The sequence below is a fragment of the Equus caballus genome, chromosome 6 (genome assembly GCF_041296265.1).
Source record: "Equus caballus isolate H_3958 breed thoroughbred chromosome 6, TB-T2T, whole genome shotgun sequence".
In the NCBI taxonomy this organism is placed as follows: domain Eukaryota; kingdom Metazoa; phylum Chordata; class Mammalia; order Perissodactyla; family Equidae; genus Equus; species Equus caballus.
The window spans coordinates 87,665,689-87,685,484 of NC_091689.1; the positions used below are offsets into that span (position 1 = coordinate 87,665,689).

The window sequence follows — 19,796 nt, forward strand, 5'->3', positions numbered from 1 at the left end:
TACTCTGGAAAAATACTGTTAGTGGTTAATTTTATGTTATATAACCTTCCAGTTTTATAAATATTTATAATATATTATAAATTAAAATAATAAGAAATATATAATACTATAAAATATATTCACTATACATGTATGCTGTTATATATAAATGTTTAACTTTTTAATTATTTGTCAACTAAATTTTACCATAAAATGGTTTATAAACTGCCTTTTTCACTTTGCAGATGTAGGAGATATTTAACCGCTGGCCTAAAATAGCATCCATGTATCTATCCACCTCCCTTTCTGGGAAATGCTCTTATTATGTGGTTTAAATGGAAGATGCCATCCTCTCAGAGATCCCACCCACACCCAAGGCCCCACTGATTAATCAAGCGATGGGCCTTTGACTGAAGCTAGGCTGAGAATAGAACCCTGGACCCCTGGCTACAGTTCATTGATCCAGGGATTGTCATCTGAGCCAAATATTTTTTTAACTTGGCTCCAAAGAGAGCAAATTTTAGCTCTGGTCTGATGATGAAGCTATGAGGTGTGAGGTTGGGAACTGTCAAAGGCCACGTGTCACTGTGAAGAGGAAACTAGTCTCAGAGGTGTGGACAGGAGACATCGCCTCTGCTTGTACACTCATTCCTACTCAGAGTTTCCAGTCCGTCTTTCCTACTCAGAGCTATCAACCCAGCAATTCCGCCTGCCTCCTGCTTTTCACCCTCTGCTGGATCATCGGTCTCCAGGTCTTCTCCTACCCTTCACAGAGGTGGCTTTCTGAGACAGGTAACCAAGAAGGAACAGGCCATGGAATAGAGGTGAGCGGATGACAAGAAGAGCCAAAATATAGGATCTAGTCTGGGCAGGATCCATCCTGGGAAGGGTGGGGGTGTCCCATGGGGCTCTGCCTGAGACCACCAAGGCTGTGGGGATGGACATAAAGAAGATAGAAAAGGCTGGCAGAAGTGAGGGGTGCACCGGGACAAACCTCATAATCACTGGTGGTGCCAGGTCATTTGGGGAGAATTCGTCCTCCCATAATCCCCATCCTGGCCCTCTAACTCCCTTCAAGTCAACATATAACAACAACAACAAAAATAATAATAACGTAAGATTATATAGTATTTATTGTGGGCTATGCAGTATTCTAAGAGCTTTACACATATTACTTCATTTAATCTTTACAACAACCTTATGAAATGGATACTGTTATTATCGCCATTTTGCATATGAAGAAAATGAGGCACAAAGAGATTAAGTAATTTGCCCAAGGTCACACAGCTAGTAAGTGGCAAAGGGGGATTTGAACTCATGAAGTCTGATTCCAGATCAATGATTTTTAATTACGATTTGAAAGGAAAAAATGGCTTGCCATGCAAAAGCAGCCCCATGGCATGTGCCCATGTGCCCCAGCCCACCCTACTCACCTCTCAAGGGTCCCTCCTATGAAGAGTCTGGAGCCATTACCCCTGGGGTGTCCATGACCATGCAGCCATCACAGAAAAACTGTTGCCCTGGAATCTACAGGAGATTCTTATAAACTGATGTCAAGTTGTTTTTCTCTCTTTTTAAATTGTATTCTACCTTATATCCTGCTCTGTCTTTTGGAAACTTATTCCCTCTCCTTGCTTTCCTGGGTGTTTATTGCTGTAGCCACTTGTCAACAGTTTTCTCGCTCTTCTAGTTCTCAATCAGGATTTGCTGGACACTGTCAGGGGAAAGAGATCCAAAGTCCAAGAAATTAGAAGGATTCAGGATAGACAAAGAAAATCTGGGCGAGATCAGGAAAAGAACCACCTCTCTCCATAAACTGCTATGGCTCCCCATTGCACAGAAGACAGAGTACTAATTCTCTAACTTGGCCTGTGACTCCTCTCCACTAGCTGGCTCCATCTGTCCGTTACAAAAAACTTTTCATATACTACCTCATGTACACTTTACCATAGCCCCTTGGGGGAAGTGGCATTATCCCCACTTTATTGGGAAAGACATTGAAACACTGAGGGCTTAGATGACTTACCCAAGGTCACATAGAGTGGAGCCAGCATTTTATTGCAGGTATCTGGGCTCCAAGTCACATGCCCCAGTGCCCCAGCGTGTGTAGAAGCTATGAGCAAAGACCTTGCAGGCGGATGATCTGGGTGAAGTCAAAGCTCTTTGCGTGGGATATGGGGTAACCCATATAAAAGAACTTTGTAAAATTATGAAGTGCTACACAAAGATGACTTATTATTAAACAGCTTATGCTTATGTGAAGTCTGCTTATATCCCTACGGCTACATACCATAGAGCATGACTAAGTAGAATTAGCTGCTGTCTTAGATCTGGATCATCGTTCTTTTCCGTCAAGGTAGACAATTAACAGCAAACTTTATAACTTAATAGTATCTCTGTCTTATTTAGTAGGCTGGTGTCATCTTCTTGTGGGGTCAGTACTTGGAATAAGAGGACATCTAGATTAAGAGTAATATATCTAAGTCATACTTCTGTCCCCCACATACTCCTTCACCCACTAGGTGTCTGCAGCCATGTTCTGTGTCTTGGTGACATCCAGGATCGCCGTCTCCCGCATGTCTGACGTCTGGTCCCTCAGGTTTTAAGCTCCCTTCTCCGTCAGACATGCGGCCAGCACCCTCAAACCTCACGGGTCCAGCTGCCTGGACAGAAGTCTCCCAAAGCCCAAGTCACATGTTGCAATTAAGTCATAGTCATCTTGGAGGTGGCTCACCCGTCACCTGTCTCCCCAGGTACCAGGGCAGAAAGTGGTAAAGCCACAAGGACAGTGGGGGCGCGGGGGTCAGAGGTCTCCTTCGGTAGAAGGAGAAATTCAGATCTCTCCTTCCTGGCAAACTTAGAGAGAAGAGTTGGCATTTCTCTCCTTACATACAAAGCCCTCTGAAATGCCTCCTCAGTGGACTTTCGATTCTGGCTTTGAAAATTATTTACTAGCTGTTCATTTTCATCTCCTAGTTGAAACTTATCCCCAACTGTTAAACAAACACACAATATTTAAAATCCTCACTCCTGCGTCAGAAATCCCAAAAGGAACATTTTGTTCGTCATTTCAAGTTTGGCATTAAAATTCTCTGTGTCTGTTTTTTCTGGCCCAGGTACAGCGTTCACACTGGTTGTGTAAGCATGTCTCAACCGGTCTGGCCAGGCGATCGCTCAGTGACCAGCCAGCCCCGTGTTACTCTGGAATGCATTCTCTCCTCCCCCTCTCCTCACTTATGGGTTGAGGGTCACTGGAGATCGGAGAGCTTGCTGAGGCTGGGGGAAAGGCAGCCACATCGTACAGGAGAAGACGAGGCCCGGGGAGGACAGAGCCTCCTCTGTCTCCACAGGGAAAGAGCTGGAAGAGAGGCCCAAGAAAGGCTGGTTAGGAGAAGTTTCACGGAAACAGGAGCAAGCCACATCACAAGCTGCTGGCCGTGCGTGTGTACACAGGCACCCCTCAGGCTGAAACACAGCAAGGACACACTCAAAGAATAGGATTTTAGAACCAGAAGGACCTGCCCTGCCAGTTGCTTACAGGATATGTATTTACTTTCTCTGGGTCTCAGTTTCCTCCTCATTAAAACTAGAATAATAATACCCTCCTTTCAAGGTCTGTGAAGAAGTGCTCAGAACAGGGCCTGGCATGGTAAGCACTACGTGTTTGCTGTTACAGTGTCTGGTGAACCGCTGGGGCTGGAATCCTGACTCTGCCATTTATTAGCTGCATAATCTTGTGCAAATTACTTAACCTCTCTGAGCCTCAGTTTCCTCCTCCATAAAACAGGAGAAACCTCACAGGGCTTGTTGCAGAGATTAAACAAAATTAAAAGGATATTGTGCAGAAAACACTAAGCATAGCGCTTGGGACTGAGTAAATGTCCAATAAACGCTAATAATTATTATTTCTATTATTTTATTCTTACATTTCTCTCATCATCTCTAGTCTTGCTCCTTTTGCCCCCCTCCAATCCAGTTCCAATTCCAATTCATTCCCCAATGGCAGCAAAAGTGATCTTCTTTAAAAGTAATTAACCTCAGAACAAATCTGCAGTGACAGCAAGCACATCAGTGGTTGTTAACTGCAAAGGGGCACCAGGGAACCTTCTGGATGAGAGACACATTCTCCATCTTGATGGTGGTGATTGCACAGGTGGATTCATACGTAAAAACTCATCAAAATTTACAGCTAAAAGGATGAATTTTGTTTTATAGCAATTTCACTTCAATAACGTTTGTTTCAAAAAAAAAAAAAGCAAGCAGCCTCCCTGGTCATCTATTACATTTCTCTATTTTCTCTTCTCAATGGCATTTATCAGTTTCTAAAATATGTCATTCATTTCTTTAGATGCCTATTGCCCAATTCCTCCCCCATCACAATAGAAACTCTTGGAGGGCAGGGACTCTGTCTACCTTGTCCACCACTATAATTCCAGCATCTAGAACTACGCCTGGCACATAGTAGGAGCACAATAAATTCTTCTTGACAGACTAACTCATTAAAATCCTTCAGTGGTACTACCTCCAAATTGTATGCTGATTTCATCCATTCTCATCATCCCCGTTATCACCAGTTTCGCCTAGGGTACCATCGTATCTTGCTGGATTATGCAGTGGTCCCCTTGGAAGTCTTCTTGATTCCACCATTGCCCCCTCATTTCCACAGAAGCCCTACAGTAATCTTTTTAAAATTTAAATCAGATCACATTACTCCTCTGTTTAAAAAAATGTGGAGAATATTTGACAAAGAGGCTGAATGAGTGAATAAGAAAAGGAAAGGCAATTCAAAACTCTAGGAAAATAAAAAAGCTATACAGGAAAAGTTATGATCCTAATATGAAATAAACTGAAATGTAATATTGGAGCAGATAAGAATCTTAGTCCTCAAAAAATACCTCAACTATTAATGATGGGGTGGCGGGATAGCCCTCAGAGCAAAAAATTAGGTCTTCTATCTGCACAGCTTATTTCTCAAACGTCTGCTGTCCCAGTCTACGTGCCCTTTCTATCTGGTGAATCTCTCCTGCCTTCCTGCCGTGGTGGGACACATGAATCTTCAGTGAGGTCACCCAGGGTCTCATCAGCCTAAACACACGATGCAGCTGTGACTCTCTTGAATCTTGCCATCTCCCCGATGTACTTCCAGAAAGTGAAGCCCGGTCCCTCCTGCTCTGGGAGTTCCAAACCTCACCCGCTTCTCTCCTCAGCCAGAGTGAATCTCCTTGTCTTAGGAGAAAGGCCCTGCTAGTCTGAGACGTTGTGGATGCCCACAAGTCACATTCCTTTGTCTTCTTTCCCCAAATCCTGTAATTCTTCTAAAGGTATTAAGGTTGGGGAAAACTAACGCTGGACAAAGTGCAGGAAATGTGCTTGTTCCATTCTGTCAAATATCTCCCTGCAGGTAAAGGAGCACTGCACTGGCTCCCTACTTGAGTGGGGAAAAGGGAGATAAGAAACCAAGGAGCAACGAAAATGTGTAGATAAATACCTCAAAATATTACCTAGCCATAGTCTCCCTCTGGTAAATTTTTGTGTCTCCAACAGAGAAAATTTATTTTTGACCTAGATTCAACCCTCTCAATAGCAGAGTCTGAGTTTTGAATTTTCCAGGGCAGTAGGCACTGCGACTGATTCCCCAGTGTTCCCATCCTGTTCCATGGTTAAGTGAAACAGTTCATGGCAATTTGCCCCCTTGTGAGTGATTGGTTCGGGGATGGACAAACCTAAGCCAATGTGAGTCATTGAGACTCAAAGAGAGCCTTGGCAAGGGCTCTGGGGAAGAAATTTCCTCAATCTTTAATGCCATGGAAGACAGGCTCTTTCTTCTATAAACTGCAAGCAAGGAAGCACAGAGTTCCCATTGCCACTGGCAGTCATACCACAACAATAAAGATAATCGGATTTAGGATAAAACCAAAACTATGGATGGCAGAGCAAAGAAGGAGAAGGAACCTGCATCCTTGGTGCCATCATTCACCTACAGGGTCCTGCTCTAATTCTTTCTCTATTGTTTAAATCAATGTGAGTTGGCTTTTCTGTTACTTGCTGCTCAATGCATCCCACCTGGTATAGAATTTGGTGCCAGAAATAGAAGTGTTGCACATAACAGACTCAGCAGATTGTCTGGTGGCCCCCAAAAGATATGTCCACACCCTAATTCCTGGAAACTGTGAACGTTACCTTGTTTGGAAACATGGTCTGTTGTGGATGTAATTAGTTACATTTTATTATTTTCAAGTTCAGCCAGATGTTGAAGAAACAAATTAAAGACATTTTTTCTTAAAAAATCTCACGTTTGACCTTTATTACATGACTATTTCTCAAGATCAAAAAAGTCTTTTCAATAGAAGCTCATATGACTCAGAAGTCTAAGGCTTTCTTTTTTAATTTAGTTCAATGACTTATCTGACAATATTTACTAATTTCAGAAATGTATTTTCTTATAGCTAAAACCCTAGTCTGGGAACCCGGACACCTGAGTTTTGTCTTGGCCACCAAGATGGGGGGCTTTAGGTAGGTCACTTCCTCCTCTGAGCATTAGTTACTTCTATGGAACTATCAGTGACTCCCGAGTGCCCAGGTATATCAGAATAATCTAGCTTCTTGTTACAGACACAGATTTCTGGGCCCCATCCCAAGCCTACTGAATCAGATTTTCTAACATTGAGGCCCAGGAATCTGTATTTTTAATTAACCAGGTGATTATGATGTACAACTAAGTTTGAGAACTACTGAATTAGATGAACTCTAGGGTTCCTCACAACTCTAAAACTGTGATTTTCTGATTTCTGTTTCTTCTATTACTGTTTGTCCTATCCCTGGTAGTAGACACTGTGCTAAAAACCAAAAACACAAAATAAACAATAAAAAGATGAGTTAGTCATCTTTACATCCTTCCAGCACCTACACAATGCCTGGTATGTAGTAGGCACTCAATAAATATTTGAAGAATTAATCAATGGTGATTAAATAAATGCTTATTATTTCCTGTGGATCCCAATCACCGATGGATAGAGAAATCTAAAGAGAGAGAAAATATTACAAACTTTTGCCTGATATACTTTTGCACTTCCTGTCTGCCCTACTGTGTACTTTGAATAATGGGTTATGTGAATGAGGTTAATGCATATTTAGAGGCCCAGCAGGAAAGTGGTTGAGATTCTCCTGTGGGCTGGATTATCCCACAATATTTCCCAGCGGCGGTGATCACTCAGGGAGGCTCACGATTCAGCAGGAGCTGGTTTTCCTCTCCTTGGTTTTCCCAGGTCCAGGAAAGGCCATATGCTGACTGGGGGACATCTGTTCTTAGGGCCACGCTGCAAGTCTTTGAACATGCAAAGGCCACTTCAGGTTTCTGTGGGGCCCCGGCGAGTAGGAAGAGGCACTTATCCTCTGTTAGAAGTTATCCATAAATTTCCCAGCAGTGGGTGTCGGCTAAGCATAGTGTCCCCCCAGAACATCTGATACCCCCTTTGGGACCCCATAGTCCCTTCTCCCACCCCTCTCCTCTACATTCCGCTGACCACCCTTGGGCTTCCCCAGCTCAGACACTGTCTGCTGGCCTTGGAAGATACCGGCTCAGGATGAAATCTGTCACAGGGGTGGGAAACTTAGCCAAAGGGATGTAGAGCAGTTTGGCATCCAGGCCAGGGTTGTAGCGGACGCGGGGGCTCCGGGAAATAACGGCATGCTCCATGCTGTTGGTGACTTCGCTGATCTTTGGCTCTGCCAACTGCATCATGTTTTTTAACTTGTCAGTATCTGTTTGAGGGTATAGGCAGGAAAAAAAATCAAAGGCTCTATTACTCTTCATTAAAGACGGTTTCTTCTGAATTCCTTCTAAGCTCCCTTTCTATCAGATCGCTGATGCAACATTTCAGGCACATCTACCGCTCCCTCTCAGTTGTTCCTTCTACAAACACCCTGCAAATAATCTTGGTTCTCTTCCTGAATTCAACAGTTGTGTATTGAATTCCTACTGTTGCGTTAGACTAGCAATGAGATCTGTGCCCAGTTCTGCGACTTATTGTGTGACATTGAGCTGAAATTGTCATTATCTGTAAAATGGGAATAATGATACCTGCCCTAGAGAATAATAAAGATGAATACTAGCAGGTAGACAGTGGAGGAGGACAAGAAGGAAACAGGTAAAAATATTGACTGGCCAGTGGGATTCCTAGTTACTGGAGGGTTTTTTTCTCTTATGTACTTCCTAAAGTTCCCAAATTTTCTACAGAAGCATGCAGGAAAACAATGTTATTAAAAAGTAATAACACTGCCCTTGCTTTGGTCATAAGGCCATTGTGGGGCTCAAATGATCTAAGACACAGACAGGCACCTTGTAAGGCCCTAACAAATGTGAGGGGTCTTCTGTTAGCATTGCGTACATGGATGTGGAGATGGGTACAAGGCACCCAAGCGGTCCAAGTCTGTCAAAGCTCACAACACAGATGGGAGACAAGCCACGTGATACACTTATGGGGCGCTGATCTGCACCCTCGCCCCAGGACTCCAGGACAGGGGCCGGTCAAGGGGACTCATACTCTAGTGAGAGCCCCAAGAACACCGGAGGAAGTGGCGCCTGAGAGTCAGACTTCGCAACAAAGAATTAAAACTCAAAAACAAAGAGGGAGCAAAAGCTGGCCAACTGTGAGGATGGTCCAGGAAGGCAGAGAATTCACCCTCTCTGCGAGGACCCTGGTGGACAGTTCATGAGGGCAGGACAGTGTCGTTCAAGGACCCTTCACCCCCAACTCCAAGGAACTCCCTTTCTGTTTCTGAGAGAGAAAACTCCAGCAGCGAAGAAGGCACACTACATTTTTGGATCCCCAAAACAGCCACACTAACTTAAAGCCAGACTGTCTACAGAGGGATAACGTCTTAGGAAGCCAACACTCTGTTCTCCATCCTTTGGCCTGACACAGAGTCCAGCACCAGCAGGTCCCAGGCAGGGAGGCAAGTGTCAAAGGACTCGTTCAAGGTGCTCAGGGCCAAGTGTGCTCTCTTTGCCACAGGGAAAGCTGTACGGGCTGATGAGGGCCAGGCAAGCAGATGTGAACAGATGGCTTTGGAACTAGGCTCTGAAAGATGGGGAGGGCCCGCATGGGCAGTGGGGTGGAAGAAGCTACCTGAGACATGGAAGTAGCATAAGGCACATTCTTTCATTGTTCTCTCAAATATTTACTGAGCTCCTATTCTGTGCTGGGAACCCTGCTGGGCACGGAGTGGGAAGGGAGACAGAGGTCCTAATTTGTCACTTGCCTAGACAGTGAGGAAGAACATAAGCTCTGGGTTCAGGCAACTAGGAAACTTTTGGGTTCTGGCAAGAATTAAACAGGATGAAGTCTACAGAGCAGCAGAGGCCCAGCTTTGGCCCTTAGGATGGACCAACAGTTCAGTTTCTGTCCCCGTCCCTTTTGCCAGGGACACGTTCTGGCCTTCTGATCTAGTCCCTCCTCAGGAAGAAAGGACAATAAAGGGGGAATTTTTGGCTGCCTTTGAGATGGAGAAAGGCCCTTGGCAGGTGGCTTGTTGTCCCTAAGCAAAGCTAACCAAGCCAGACGGTGGCTCAGCTCCAGGCCTGTGAGGACAGGAACACTGTGCTCTGGTCCCAGGCTGTCCCCTGATTCCATATGCTGCTTCTGTGAGAATGTGCCCGCCTTAGGTTGCTATTACTAGCCATTTCCAACCCGGTTCTATTTTGGGTGTAGTTAAAAATCACTCCACGATACCCGACTTGGCCCCGGGGCTCACAATCCAGGGGCCTGTTTGTTGGCCACAATAACTTGCCGGAGTTTGTGCCCAGTGGTGCTGTATGCCCAGTCTGAAAGATGTCTTCAGTGCATCTCCACAGCACCAGCCTCCCGAAATAGTCCCCTGCAACACCCGCCTCACACACACACATACACACACACACACTTCCCACGATCACCTTTCCTGTGTCCATTCCTGCACTGAGTTTCCGCCGTTGCCTCCCAGATGGTCTCTTGTTTCTACTCTCATCCTTCCCACAGCACACTCCGACGCCTTCAGGATAAGAGCCACATTCCTTAGTGGAGCCATAAAGCCTTTTATGATCTGACTCCTAATCTCTCCCGTCCTCATTGCCCAACACCCCTCGCACTTCACTCAGGCCAAACCAGCAACAAGAAAGATGGGTTCGGTTCGTTGAACTCTTATTTTATGGCTGATCCGAGTCCTTTACATTCTTGTTTAATTCTCCTAACGAGCCATGAGAGAGGAGTTATACTTTCTAACGAAGACTGAAGTTCTGACTGAATCCTCGCTGCCTCCAAAAGCACGCCGTGCTGTGTCAGGTCTCCAGAATGCTGCTCATGCTCCTCCCTCTGTGGGAAATACCTGCCACCTTCCCTATGGGTGAACTCCTATTCACTCTTCAAAACTCACCAAGGCATCCATCGTCAAAGCTCCGTGAAAGCTTTTGTGGCAGAAGAATTAAGTCTCTGTAGTGTTGCTTTGTTTTGTATGCCACCCATTGTTGCACAGTTCTCCACGTGCTGTGCTATTTGCTTTCAGATCTGCCCTGCGAGATTCCTGGAGACTTTGTCTCATCTCTCTACCCCAGGAAACGCTAGCTCAACTGAAATGCATATTAGAGTATATTCACTTGGAAACGTTTTTATGTATAAGTAGTCAAACACCTGCCTGAAAATTTTCATCTGAAATCACGAGGTGGATGACAGAGGAATCAGCCTACGGTATTTTATAAACCCAATCCTTACCGTTCTTCAGAAGAACGATACCGCCTTTGCAACAAGAGGCTTTCAGAGGAAGAGGCTCTTTTATGGCCCGCACTGAAGGCTCGGCAACGTGTGCCTGCATTGAGCTACTTTACTCGGAAGATGCCTTGTGAGGTTCCCAGACCCTGACTGAATCTTTGTTTCGCCCCAGCCTCCTAGTGGCCCCATAAATGATTTGGATTGCTTTTTACTAAGGGAGCGTTTTAGGGGGATCTCACAGAGGACATGTCATTCCCCTTCCACAACATCTAGTCCTCTGTCTAGAGCAACAGCTATAGATTTCTCTCTGGGGATCCACGCCTCTTCCACTCTGTGATCTTTGGTCCGGGCACAGCACACGACCCAGCTGAGCCAATCAGACCTTCACATTCCCTGGGCACAGTCATGAACGCAGGGTTGAGTACATCCTGCAGTTCCATCTGATCCTGCCCTGATTATAGGCCCACCAAGTCAGACTGAACCTTAGGCCCTTTGGGGAGCTACTGGAAAGGACTATCCCTGGGAGGAGATGAGGAGATGCTGCAGCCATGTGAACTCCACAGGGGAGAGAGCTTGTGAGACTGGAGCCAGGACAAAAGAAGCAGAGGCGAGAAATAGGGTGAACCCAGCTCCTAATGACATCATTTGTGGGCTGGATCTGGCTGTGCCTGAAGCCCATCTCCCTCAACTCTTTAGTCAAGAGTGTCAAGAAATTCCTTTTCTGCTTAAATAATTTGGGTTGGCCTTTTTGTCACTTGCAACTGAGAAAGTCTCAGCTGATGTAAATCTTAGAGCTTTTTTTCTCCTCACAAAATTCTTGTATGTCCAGAACCAAAAGATTACTTTCTCCAAGGAATCCTTCTTCAAATATTTTCCCCTGAATCTTCCTTAAATCAATGAATGAATCATACCTCCATCCACCAGTTTCCTTAGTTCAAGTACCAGTAGGTCTAACACACACCTGACGTCTATCAACTTCTTTCAATCTCCTCCACCTTCTCTCTAGTCCAAACCACCGACGTGTCTAGCCTGGAATACTGCAGCAACCAGAGCAGTCTTTCCTAATCACAAATCACATAATGCTCAGTGTCTTTATCCTGGGCCCCTCTGCTCCCTGACCCTGCTCCCCACCCTCTCGCATCCTTAAAGTTCCTCTAAAGAGTCACCCGCCTCAGAGCCTTCCTGCACCAACTTCTCTGCCTGCCCCCGCTTTCCACTTTCCAACAACGCCTGACTTATTCTTCCTCGAAGTCGACTCAGAGAAGCCCTCCCCGAAGCCGTAACTAAACTGGGGCCACACTCCCAACCCCCTTCTTTGTTCATAGCCCTGAGTTTTTCTCCATGGCTCTTATCCACATTTGTCATTCAACGTGTGCGTTTTTATTAAGGTCTGTCTCCCCTACCGGGCCTTGCGCTACAGGCAGTGAGCTGTGACTCGGCTACTTGGTCCTGTCTCACCCCTCAGCCCCAGACAGTGCTTGGCATGTGGCAGGCTCTCAGTAAAGTGTGTATTATAAGTGAATAAATGGCTGTCATGGTTTTGGTGTCTTGACTTTTGACTCTGTTGATGTATGATGTCCAGGAATGCATGTCACTAAAATAAGGCCCCACCCCTGGACAGTTAGCCATCCCCTGTCATGGATTTGATCTGAATGGTTACATTTAGCCCATCCAGGGTGTCTGGGTATATTTTAAAAATTCATCACTTTGGATTTTGGGTAATTATGATCTAAGGGTCTCTCTTTGCAATACAAGAACTTATGGCTTGTAGATACCTGTGCAATGTAGAAAAAGAAGCCATACTCAGTCCAAGAGAGGCTAAAAACAACAAACTTTTAAATCAAATTGTTCTTACCAGGGACCAGCTAATATTCTAAGCCCTTTATCTATATTAATTCATTTAATTCTCATAACTCAGTACAGATTTGAAAACTGAGTAGCTTGCCCAGGGCAAGCAGGAGAGTTGAGATTTGCACTCAGGCAGTCTAGTTCCAGAGTCTAAGAGCTTAATCACAATGGTAAATTGCCTCTCAGAGATGTTCATGGGGGCCAAATAAGAGAAAAAAATCTAGAAGGACTGCACCAAGTTTTTAGGCAATATAGAAATGGCTGAGATGTCCCTCCGCCACCCTGTAAAGACACCTGAAATTCATAGAGATCTGTACTCAGGGAGAAAGGGGACTGCCTGGAGCCCCTTCCTTTTAAATACTCAAGTGTTCCTTTGCCTCTTTATTGATTTAACAAGCACTTAGTGTGCGCAAGACACTTCACAGACATTAACCCTCGTAGCAGCCCTGTGAGGTATCATTAGCTCCATTTTATAGAGGAGAAAACTGGGGCAGAGGGCGACCAGGTAACACGCCCAAAGTCTCCTAGCTGGCAAACGGCAGAACCAGCAGTCAAACCAGCCGTCTGGCCCAAGCAGCCGTGCTCTTAGTAATTTCTCTGTACTCATGTCAGGGCACTTTCACCAGATTCCCCTGCATAATGATATGTTGGGGGCAGGCGCCAGTGCCCAGGCATGGGGGCAGCATCCCTGGGCAGCCCCTCTCCCAACACCCCCATCTCCCCAGCAGCTGTGGTTCTGCCATTTCCAGCACATGCCCGTTTGGTCTCTCTTCTCAAATCCCACTCTGTCACTAGCTATGTGCCCTTGGCCCCTCAGAGCCCTCCAACCCATCATTTGTAAAACGAAAGCTAGTCAGTGACCCCTAAGATCTCCCTGTTCCTCTCAGAGACCCCTCTCCCTCCCGGGGAACTCACAGACGCGGAAGTACTCCTCTCCATAGCTATCCCGGGTCTCCTGCGGTAGCCGCGCCCACAGCTTTCGCATGCGCTTCTCGATGCCCTCCTTGCCCAGAATGGATGTCCGATAGTTTCCCGGCTCGATGATGCTGACTTTCACCCCAAAGTAGTGGAGCTCATGCCTGGGAAAGAAGAGTCGGACTCAGTCTGGGACCCCAAGATGACAGAGGATCATCAGGGAGGGTTACCTCTGACACCTCTAGAGGGGCTTATCTCCCAGGATAACCTGGAGGTGCTCCCCTGACCTCTGCACCAGGCCAGGCATTGCCTTCTTGCAAATAAGCCCTGGCTTAGAGCCTCACTGTTTCCCAAGCCTGTCTCTGGGCAATTTGCATTAGGAAAACCCAGCAAGAAGGAAGTCAACAGAGAATCTAAACCAAGGCTTTGCCTCCCACTGGGTCCCTCCCACTCAGCCCCACACCTAGCAAGAATGTAGAGAAGGGAGTGAGGAGGTCTATGCGAGGCCTGCCTCCTCCCTGGAGGGTCTCCACCGGGCATGAGCGCCCCCAGGCCTCTTTGTCTGTCTGGTAGCTCTCTCTCCTACTCCCACAGGCCCAAAAGGGTTTGGCTTACTCTGAGATAGCTCAGGGGAAGTCAGGAAGATAGCTTCCTATCACCATCCTTCCTCTTCTCCTCGTCCCTTCTTCTCCTGGTCCTTGGGGAAGGCCCCCTGAAGACTAGCCCTCCTCCTGCTTCTGTTTCAGTTTCCTCCAGAACTACTTTATCGACATGCCATCCCCCTGCAGCCCTCTGTTCCTGAGGTGAAACCCCCAGGATGCCCACCCAGGGTGGTTTGGCACCAGGGCCCAGTCACCTGATGCTGTCAGAGAAGGCCTCGACACCAAATTTGGAGACACAGTAGCCACCACCGATGACAGCCACACGACCACCGGAGCTAGACATGTTGACAACTCTGCCCCGGGCTTTCTTGACCATGGGCAGCATGTGGAGGGTCACTTCAATCAGTCCTACCAGGTTCACGTTGATCACTTTCACAAAGTCTTCCTTGGTCAGCCACTCATTGGGACCGCTGGGCAGGGCCACACCAGCGTTGTTCACCAGGGCCCAGAGGCCTGGGGGCATGATGGAGGGAGAGAAAACCACACAGAAATCAGCAGTGTCTCTGGAAAAGTGCCAGGGTCCACTACCCAGCAGCTCGGGGCTGCCAAGGATGGTTGAGCAGTTGCACAAGGCACAAGACGGCCAGGCTGGGGGCATGGGGTGGGGAGCTATGACAGCCCAGAGGAAGATGTGCCTTTCACTAACTAGTTTTCCCTAAAGGGGCACTTCTGATTCATACAGTTTGCCAGCTAGCTGGGGCCCTCTTCCAGCTGTAATCCAGGCTTTAGCTATTAGCTCTGGGAAGAGAGAGACCATTTTCATACCAATGAATTAATGTTTGAAATCCTCCCCCATCTTGCTTCCCTCTCTCTATCCACCTAAGTGTAAGGAACCAACTCCATTTCACACATTGCCAAAATCAGTCATATAGTCATCCATTCGCACATTCATCCCTTGATTCATTTATTCATGCATCCATCCTCTGGCAGCTACAGAGGAAGGTGCTGGCGATGGAAAATGAACAAGACAGGCTCTTATCCCTCCAGGAGCTCACAAACCAGAGGGAAAATAAATAATATTCATACATAAATATATAACACATTTAAATAAAATAATTATGGGAAATGTAATAAGGGCTTCCTTTGAGATATTTCACTTGAGTTGGTATAAATGGAGAGGAAAAACGCTAAGTGTTGCCACTCAATTCTGCAGGGGTCCAGGCTTGAAGAGCCTCAAGTTCTAGTCCTGCTTCGACCTCCAGCCTTGAACAACTCAGTTCCCCTCTCTGGGCCTCAGGTTCTTCATCGACTAGACTAGAACAGCTGTTTCCATCCTGTGGTTTGCAAACCTGACAGCTTTCCAGGTTGAACTCCAGAACCTGCTGAGAGAGGGAGATGCAGAAGCTCGACTCTCATTTGTGTTATGTACTGAGCTTCCAAGTAAAATTCCACTTGGGGGAGGATATTTGATGCTAAAAACACATTGGAAAAGTCTCTAAATGATCCCCAGGGATGCCTTCTGGCTCTTCTATTCAGGGATTCCATGATCCCCACTGCCCTGACTCCTCCCCCTGCCTTCCCCTCCCCGCATCCCAGCACCTCACCTTGACCCCTGCAGCCTCAAGATATTCCTCTGGGCACACTTTCCACTCTCTCCTGAGGGCAGGTCTAGATGTAAGCACCACTCACGGTGCCTCCCCCTAGGCCTGGGATCCACACACAAGCCGTGCCTCCATCCTATCTTCCTGTCTTCCTCCAATTAGAGAGACCCAAGGAGACCAACCGGCTGGCAGAACTCAGAACCTTTCCAGCTAGAGGGGGCTTTCTCATCTTGCAGAAGAGGAAATGAGGCTCCTGAGATCCAAAGACTATAAAACCCAAGTGGTCTCTGCCTGTGGAGAAAGGACACACACTCACCACTTCCTCTGACCATCCCCTGTAAACGGCTCTGCCTGCTGGCAAATCAGGCAACCTTAATTTTTTTTCCTGCAAAGAGCAGCTAGAGAGTTGTCAGAGCGTGTGAACAGCTTCAGGGCTGTGCCAACCTGCCGTGACCAGAGACTCTCAGGAGCAACAAGAAAGCATGTAAGAGCCCCTCTCCCCATTTCCCAGGGCTTCTTAGACCAAGAGTGTCTCCCAATGGGGTAGGCAGAATAATGGCCCCCAAAGATATCCCCGTACTAGTCCCTGGAACCTGTGACTATGGTGGATTACATGGGAAAGGGGGATTAAGATAGCAGATGGAATTCAAGTTGCTAATCAACTGACCTCAAAATGGAGAGATTCATCTGGATTAACCTGGTGAGCCCAACATAATCACAAAGGTCCTTTTAAGTGGAAGAGGGAGGCAGAAGACAGAGAACCAGAGAGATGGCAGCATGAAAGGGACTCGGCCCGACCTTGCTGGCCTTGAAGATGGAGGAAGAGGGTCATAAGCCAAGGAATGGAGGCGGCCTCTAGACGCTGGAAAAGGCAGTGAAATGGATTCTCCCCTCCAGCCTCCAGAAGGAGCACAGCTCTGGAGACACCTGACTTTAGCCCAGGGAGACCTATTTTGGAATTCTGACCTCCATAACTAAAAGATAATGGACTTGCATTGTTTTAAACCACTAAATTTGTGTTAATTTGTTACAGCAGCAGCAGGAAACTAATATACTTGGTTGCTCATTAACGTAAGTGGCCCAAGGCTGAATGTGGGTTGCTGGGTGAGGCAGCCTGCTGAAAAAAAGAGACTCACTCTTGCTGAATTCTTCATTACTTAGTTCATTGAACAAATATTTATTTGAGCACCTTACTAGATACCAGACTCTGTTCTAGGTACTAAGGATATGCAGTCAATAAAAGAGACAAAAAGCCCGGCCCTCCAAGGAAGCTTTATCCTAGCAGGGGAAATAGACGATATGCAAGAAAAATAAGTAAAATATATTGTGTATAGGATAGTGGTAAATGCCAAGGAGAAAAACAAAGCAAGGTGTTACTGCCTGGCCCCTTCTGAGCCCAGGGCTCTCCTGCCCCTACCTGTACACACGGACCCCAGACTAGTTCACTTAGGAGTCAGGACTTCCCCCAGGCTGCTGCTTCTACAACAGAGCCACCCTGTTCCTTTCGTTCCCCTGCCCACATTCTGTGTGCAGGAAGCTTTCCTAGGTATGTCCCCATGCAGTCCTGACCCACCCCCCTACACACACACACACAGCCTCCTTTTCCAATAGGAGCAGCCACTCTGATGTCTGGACTTACCCTGAGGTCAACTCACTATCCACCATGATGTGAGGAGCAGCGTAGGTCTCTCTCTCCCCGGCCTTCTAGCCTGACACAGCCAAGGAGAGCAAATGCCCCACTCAGGGAGGCCAACTTCATTTTCTCTTACCCTATCCCCAGTCTGGTCCCGACAAGAAATGTGCTCACATTTCTATAGGAGCTGATGGTCGGGACTACTGAAGTCCCCAAGAGGCAACTCCATCTTTACACGTTTGGACACACAGAACACATCTTCCCTCTCCCCGCTCTTATTGCAACCTCCCTCTGATCCCTCTGCGTTTCTAGGACAGAAAAATTCCTCGGGAAATCACCTCTTCACGTGGACAGATCAAATCATGCAACAGTTTCCAATCCCACCGAGCCAGAGCCCCAGCCCCTTTCTCTACATCACCTCTCCCGCCCCATCTGAACAACAGGACCCCTGATAACTGCCAGAGGCCTGGGGGAGAGAGAGAACAAGGACAAACTGAGAAAGCCAAAGACTGCAATTTACCCCACCTTGCTCGCCCACTTGGTCCTTCACCCACTGGGCCGCGGCCCGGATGCTCTCGGTCTTGGTGACATCCAATAGAGTGGTCTGCAGCCGGTAGGAAGTATCCCGCTGAAGCTTCTGGGCCCCCTCCTCAGTGAAGCACGCAGCCAGCACCTGCATGCCCCGATCGACTAGCTGCCTGGCCAGCAGGTTCCCGAAGCCCGAGTCACAGCCCGTGATGAAGACATACTTCTCTGAGAGGTTGCGGACCAGATTGCAGTTCTTGAACCAGCGGTACATAAAGGAGAGGTCCGTGAGAGCTGCCATAGGGCAGGGGGAGGTGATGGCCAAGAAGGATCAGGCTCAGGAGACAGCAGGAGAGGCTGGTTCTCTGAGCCCCAGTCTGTTGGAACCCACTGAGAAGAACAGTTCTCCTCCCTTCCACCGCTGGTGACACACGCAAGGCCCCTGAGTGAGCCACTCTATAATTTTTATAGGTGGATGCATCACCACACCAATTAGCCTAGATGCAAGAAATTCAAGTCCAACCTGAAGCTGTGTCACCTCGGACAGCCCTGGTGGATGCCTCTCTCTCCCCTAGCCCTGATGGGAGAAGGTGCCAAGTAGGGAAAGACGGCAGTGGTGATGTTGGAATTGAGAGATGGCTCACCTGGGTGGTCTGAGCAGTTCAAATGACAAAGGACAAAGGAGGACTCAGCCCAGAGAGCTCTTCTAAAAATTCTCCACCTCTGACCCAGGGATCAAAATCATTTGTCATGAGTCCAAGTGTGTAAATAAATTTAATTTTTATTTTCAGGGAAAAAAAATGAAGACAAATTCATTAATGTAAAACAAACAAAATTGATTTTGTGCCCTCCAAACCCCAAGAGAAATGAGTTCCAGGTTATTAGCTCTTTGGAATTCTCTGCCTTTAGGTAAGAATCTCTCTGCATTACGAGAGATGAGGAAAAACAAAGGGTTCCCCCAGGATGGATGTGCCTCCATTGTCCTGAGGCCAGAGGCAGCAGGGCCCTCCTATAAGGGAGGCTACTGAGGTGAGATTCCGACTCCCAGGAAGCAGAAAGGCTGAGGGACTCAGGGCCTGGGTCCTCGGGAGATGATACTCAGGCCACCAATGAGGAGCCGCCACAGCACTCCAAGAAGCCCCAGTTCTTGCCCTTACCCTGTGACCACGCAAGTGGAGGGAATCAAGGACTGAGGACACAACAGCTCCCCCAAGGCAGGGCCCCCAGTGGGCATTTCCTTTTACCCCCAGGACCAAGCACACAGTAGGTGATCTGGTGAGCCAAGGAGCCTGAAGAGGGGTGGTGACAGTGGAAGGGACTATGAAGACAACTGACTCAGTGGCTAATTAGGTGTGCAGAGGGAGGGGAGGGCAGGAGTCAAAGTGATTCTAAGGTGTGGGGCTAATAACAGGTAGAACCACAGATGGCAAGAGAAATCAGGAGAGGGGACACTTAAGGCATAGTGAGGGAAGAAGGGAAAAGAGAGAGTTCTGACATGAACATGATTGAGACAAGATCCAGCCAGATGATGAGGATGGGTCATGAGTTCTAAGGTAGCTGTAGGAAGGGCCTGGGGCCAAGTCCTTGGCTCTGAGTGGGGATGAGGTATGGGAGGAACAGAGGACTGGGGCCAGAGACTTGGAAAATCGGAGGGGAGGGAGAGATTCCAGAAAATGGGGCAAAGAACTCACAGAAAGGTAGAAAGGAAGCTGGTAAGGAAATGAGACAAATGTGTGAGTAGTAGGAGCCATGGCCAGGCTTGCATAAGATGCAGGGACATAATGATGCTGGAGTCTATGGTGGTCTTTTTGATAAACCTCTAGGGTCACCATGCCTCAGGACGAGCCTGGTCACCAGCTCATCACGAGGGATGAGGAACCAACTGCCCACACCTTTCCTGTCTAGAGGGCTGACACAGAAACGGGGCCACAAATTTCCCTAGAGTGAAGAGAAA

At 47.3% G+C, this 19,796-nt stretch overlaps 1 protein-coding gene and 1 long non-coding RNA gene across 2 annotated transcripts; one reads left to right on the forward strand and one right to left on the reverse strand.

Moving 5' to 3' along the window:
• The first annotated feature begins 524 nt into the window (after positions 1-524).
• Positions 525-3,884, forward strand: LOC138924836 (uncharacterized). Its single transcript, XR_011440143.1, has 2 exons — positions 525-803; positions 3,096-3,884. It is a non-coding gene; the product is annotated as an uncharacterized lncRNA (long non-coding RNA).
• Positions 3,885-6,251: 2,367 nt separating this feature from the next.
• On the reverse strand, positions 6,252-19,124 carry SDR9C7 (short chain dehydrogenase/reductase family 9C member 7). The gene is made up of 4 exons (XM_001488339.6): positions 17,843-19,124; positions 14,338-14,596; positions 13,482-13,645; positions 6,252-7,740 (listed from the first exon to the last, which is right to left on the reverse strand). The coding sequence occupies exons 1-4, from the start codon at positions 18,141-18,143 to the stop codon at positions 7,523-7,525; spliced, it is 942 nt and encodes a 313-aa protein (XP_001488389.2). The 5' UTR covers positions 18,144-19,124; the 3' UTR covers positions 6,252-7,522.
• Positions 19,125-19,796: the final 672 nt, after the last annotated feature.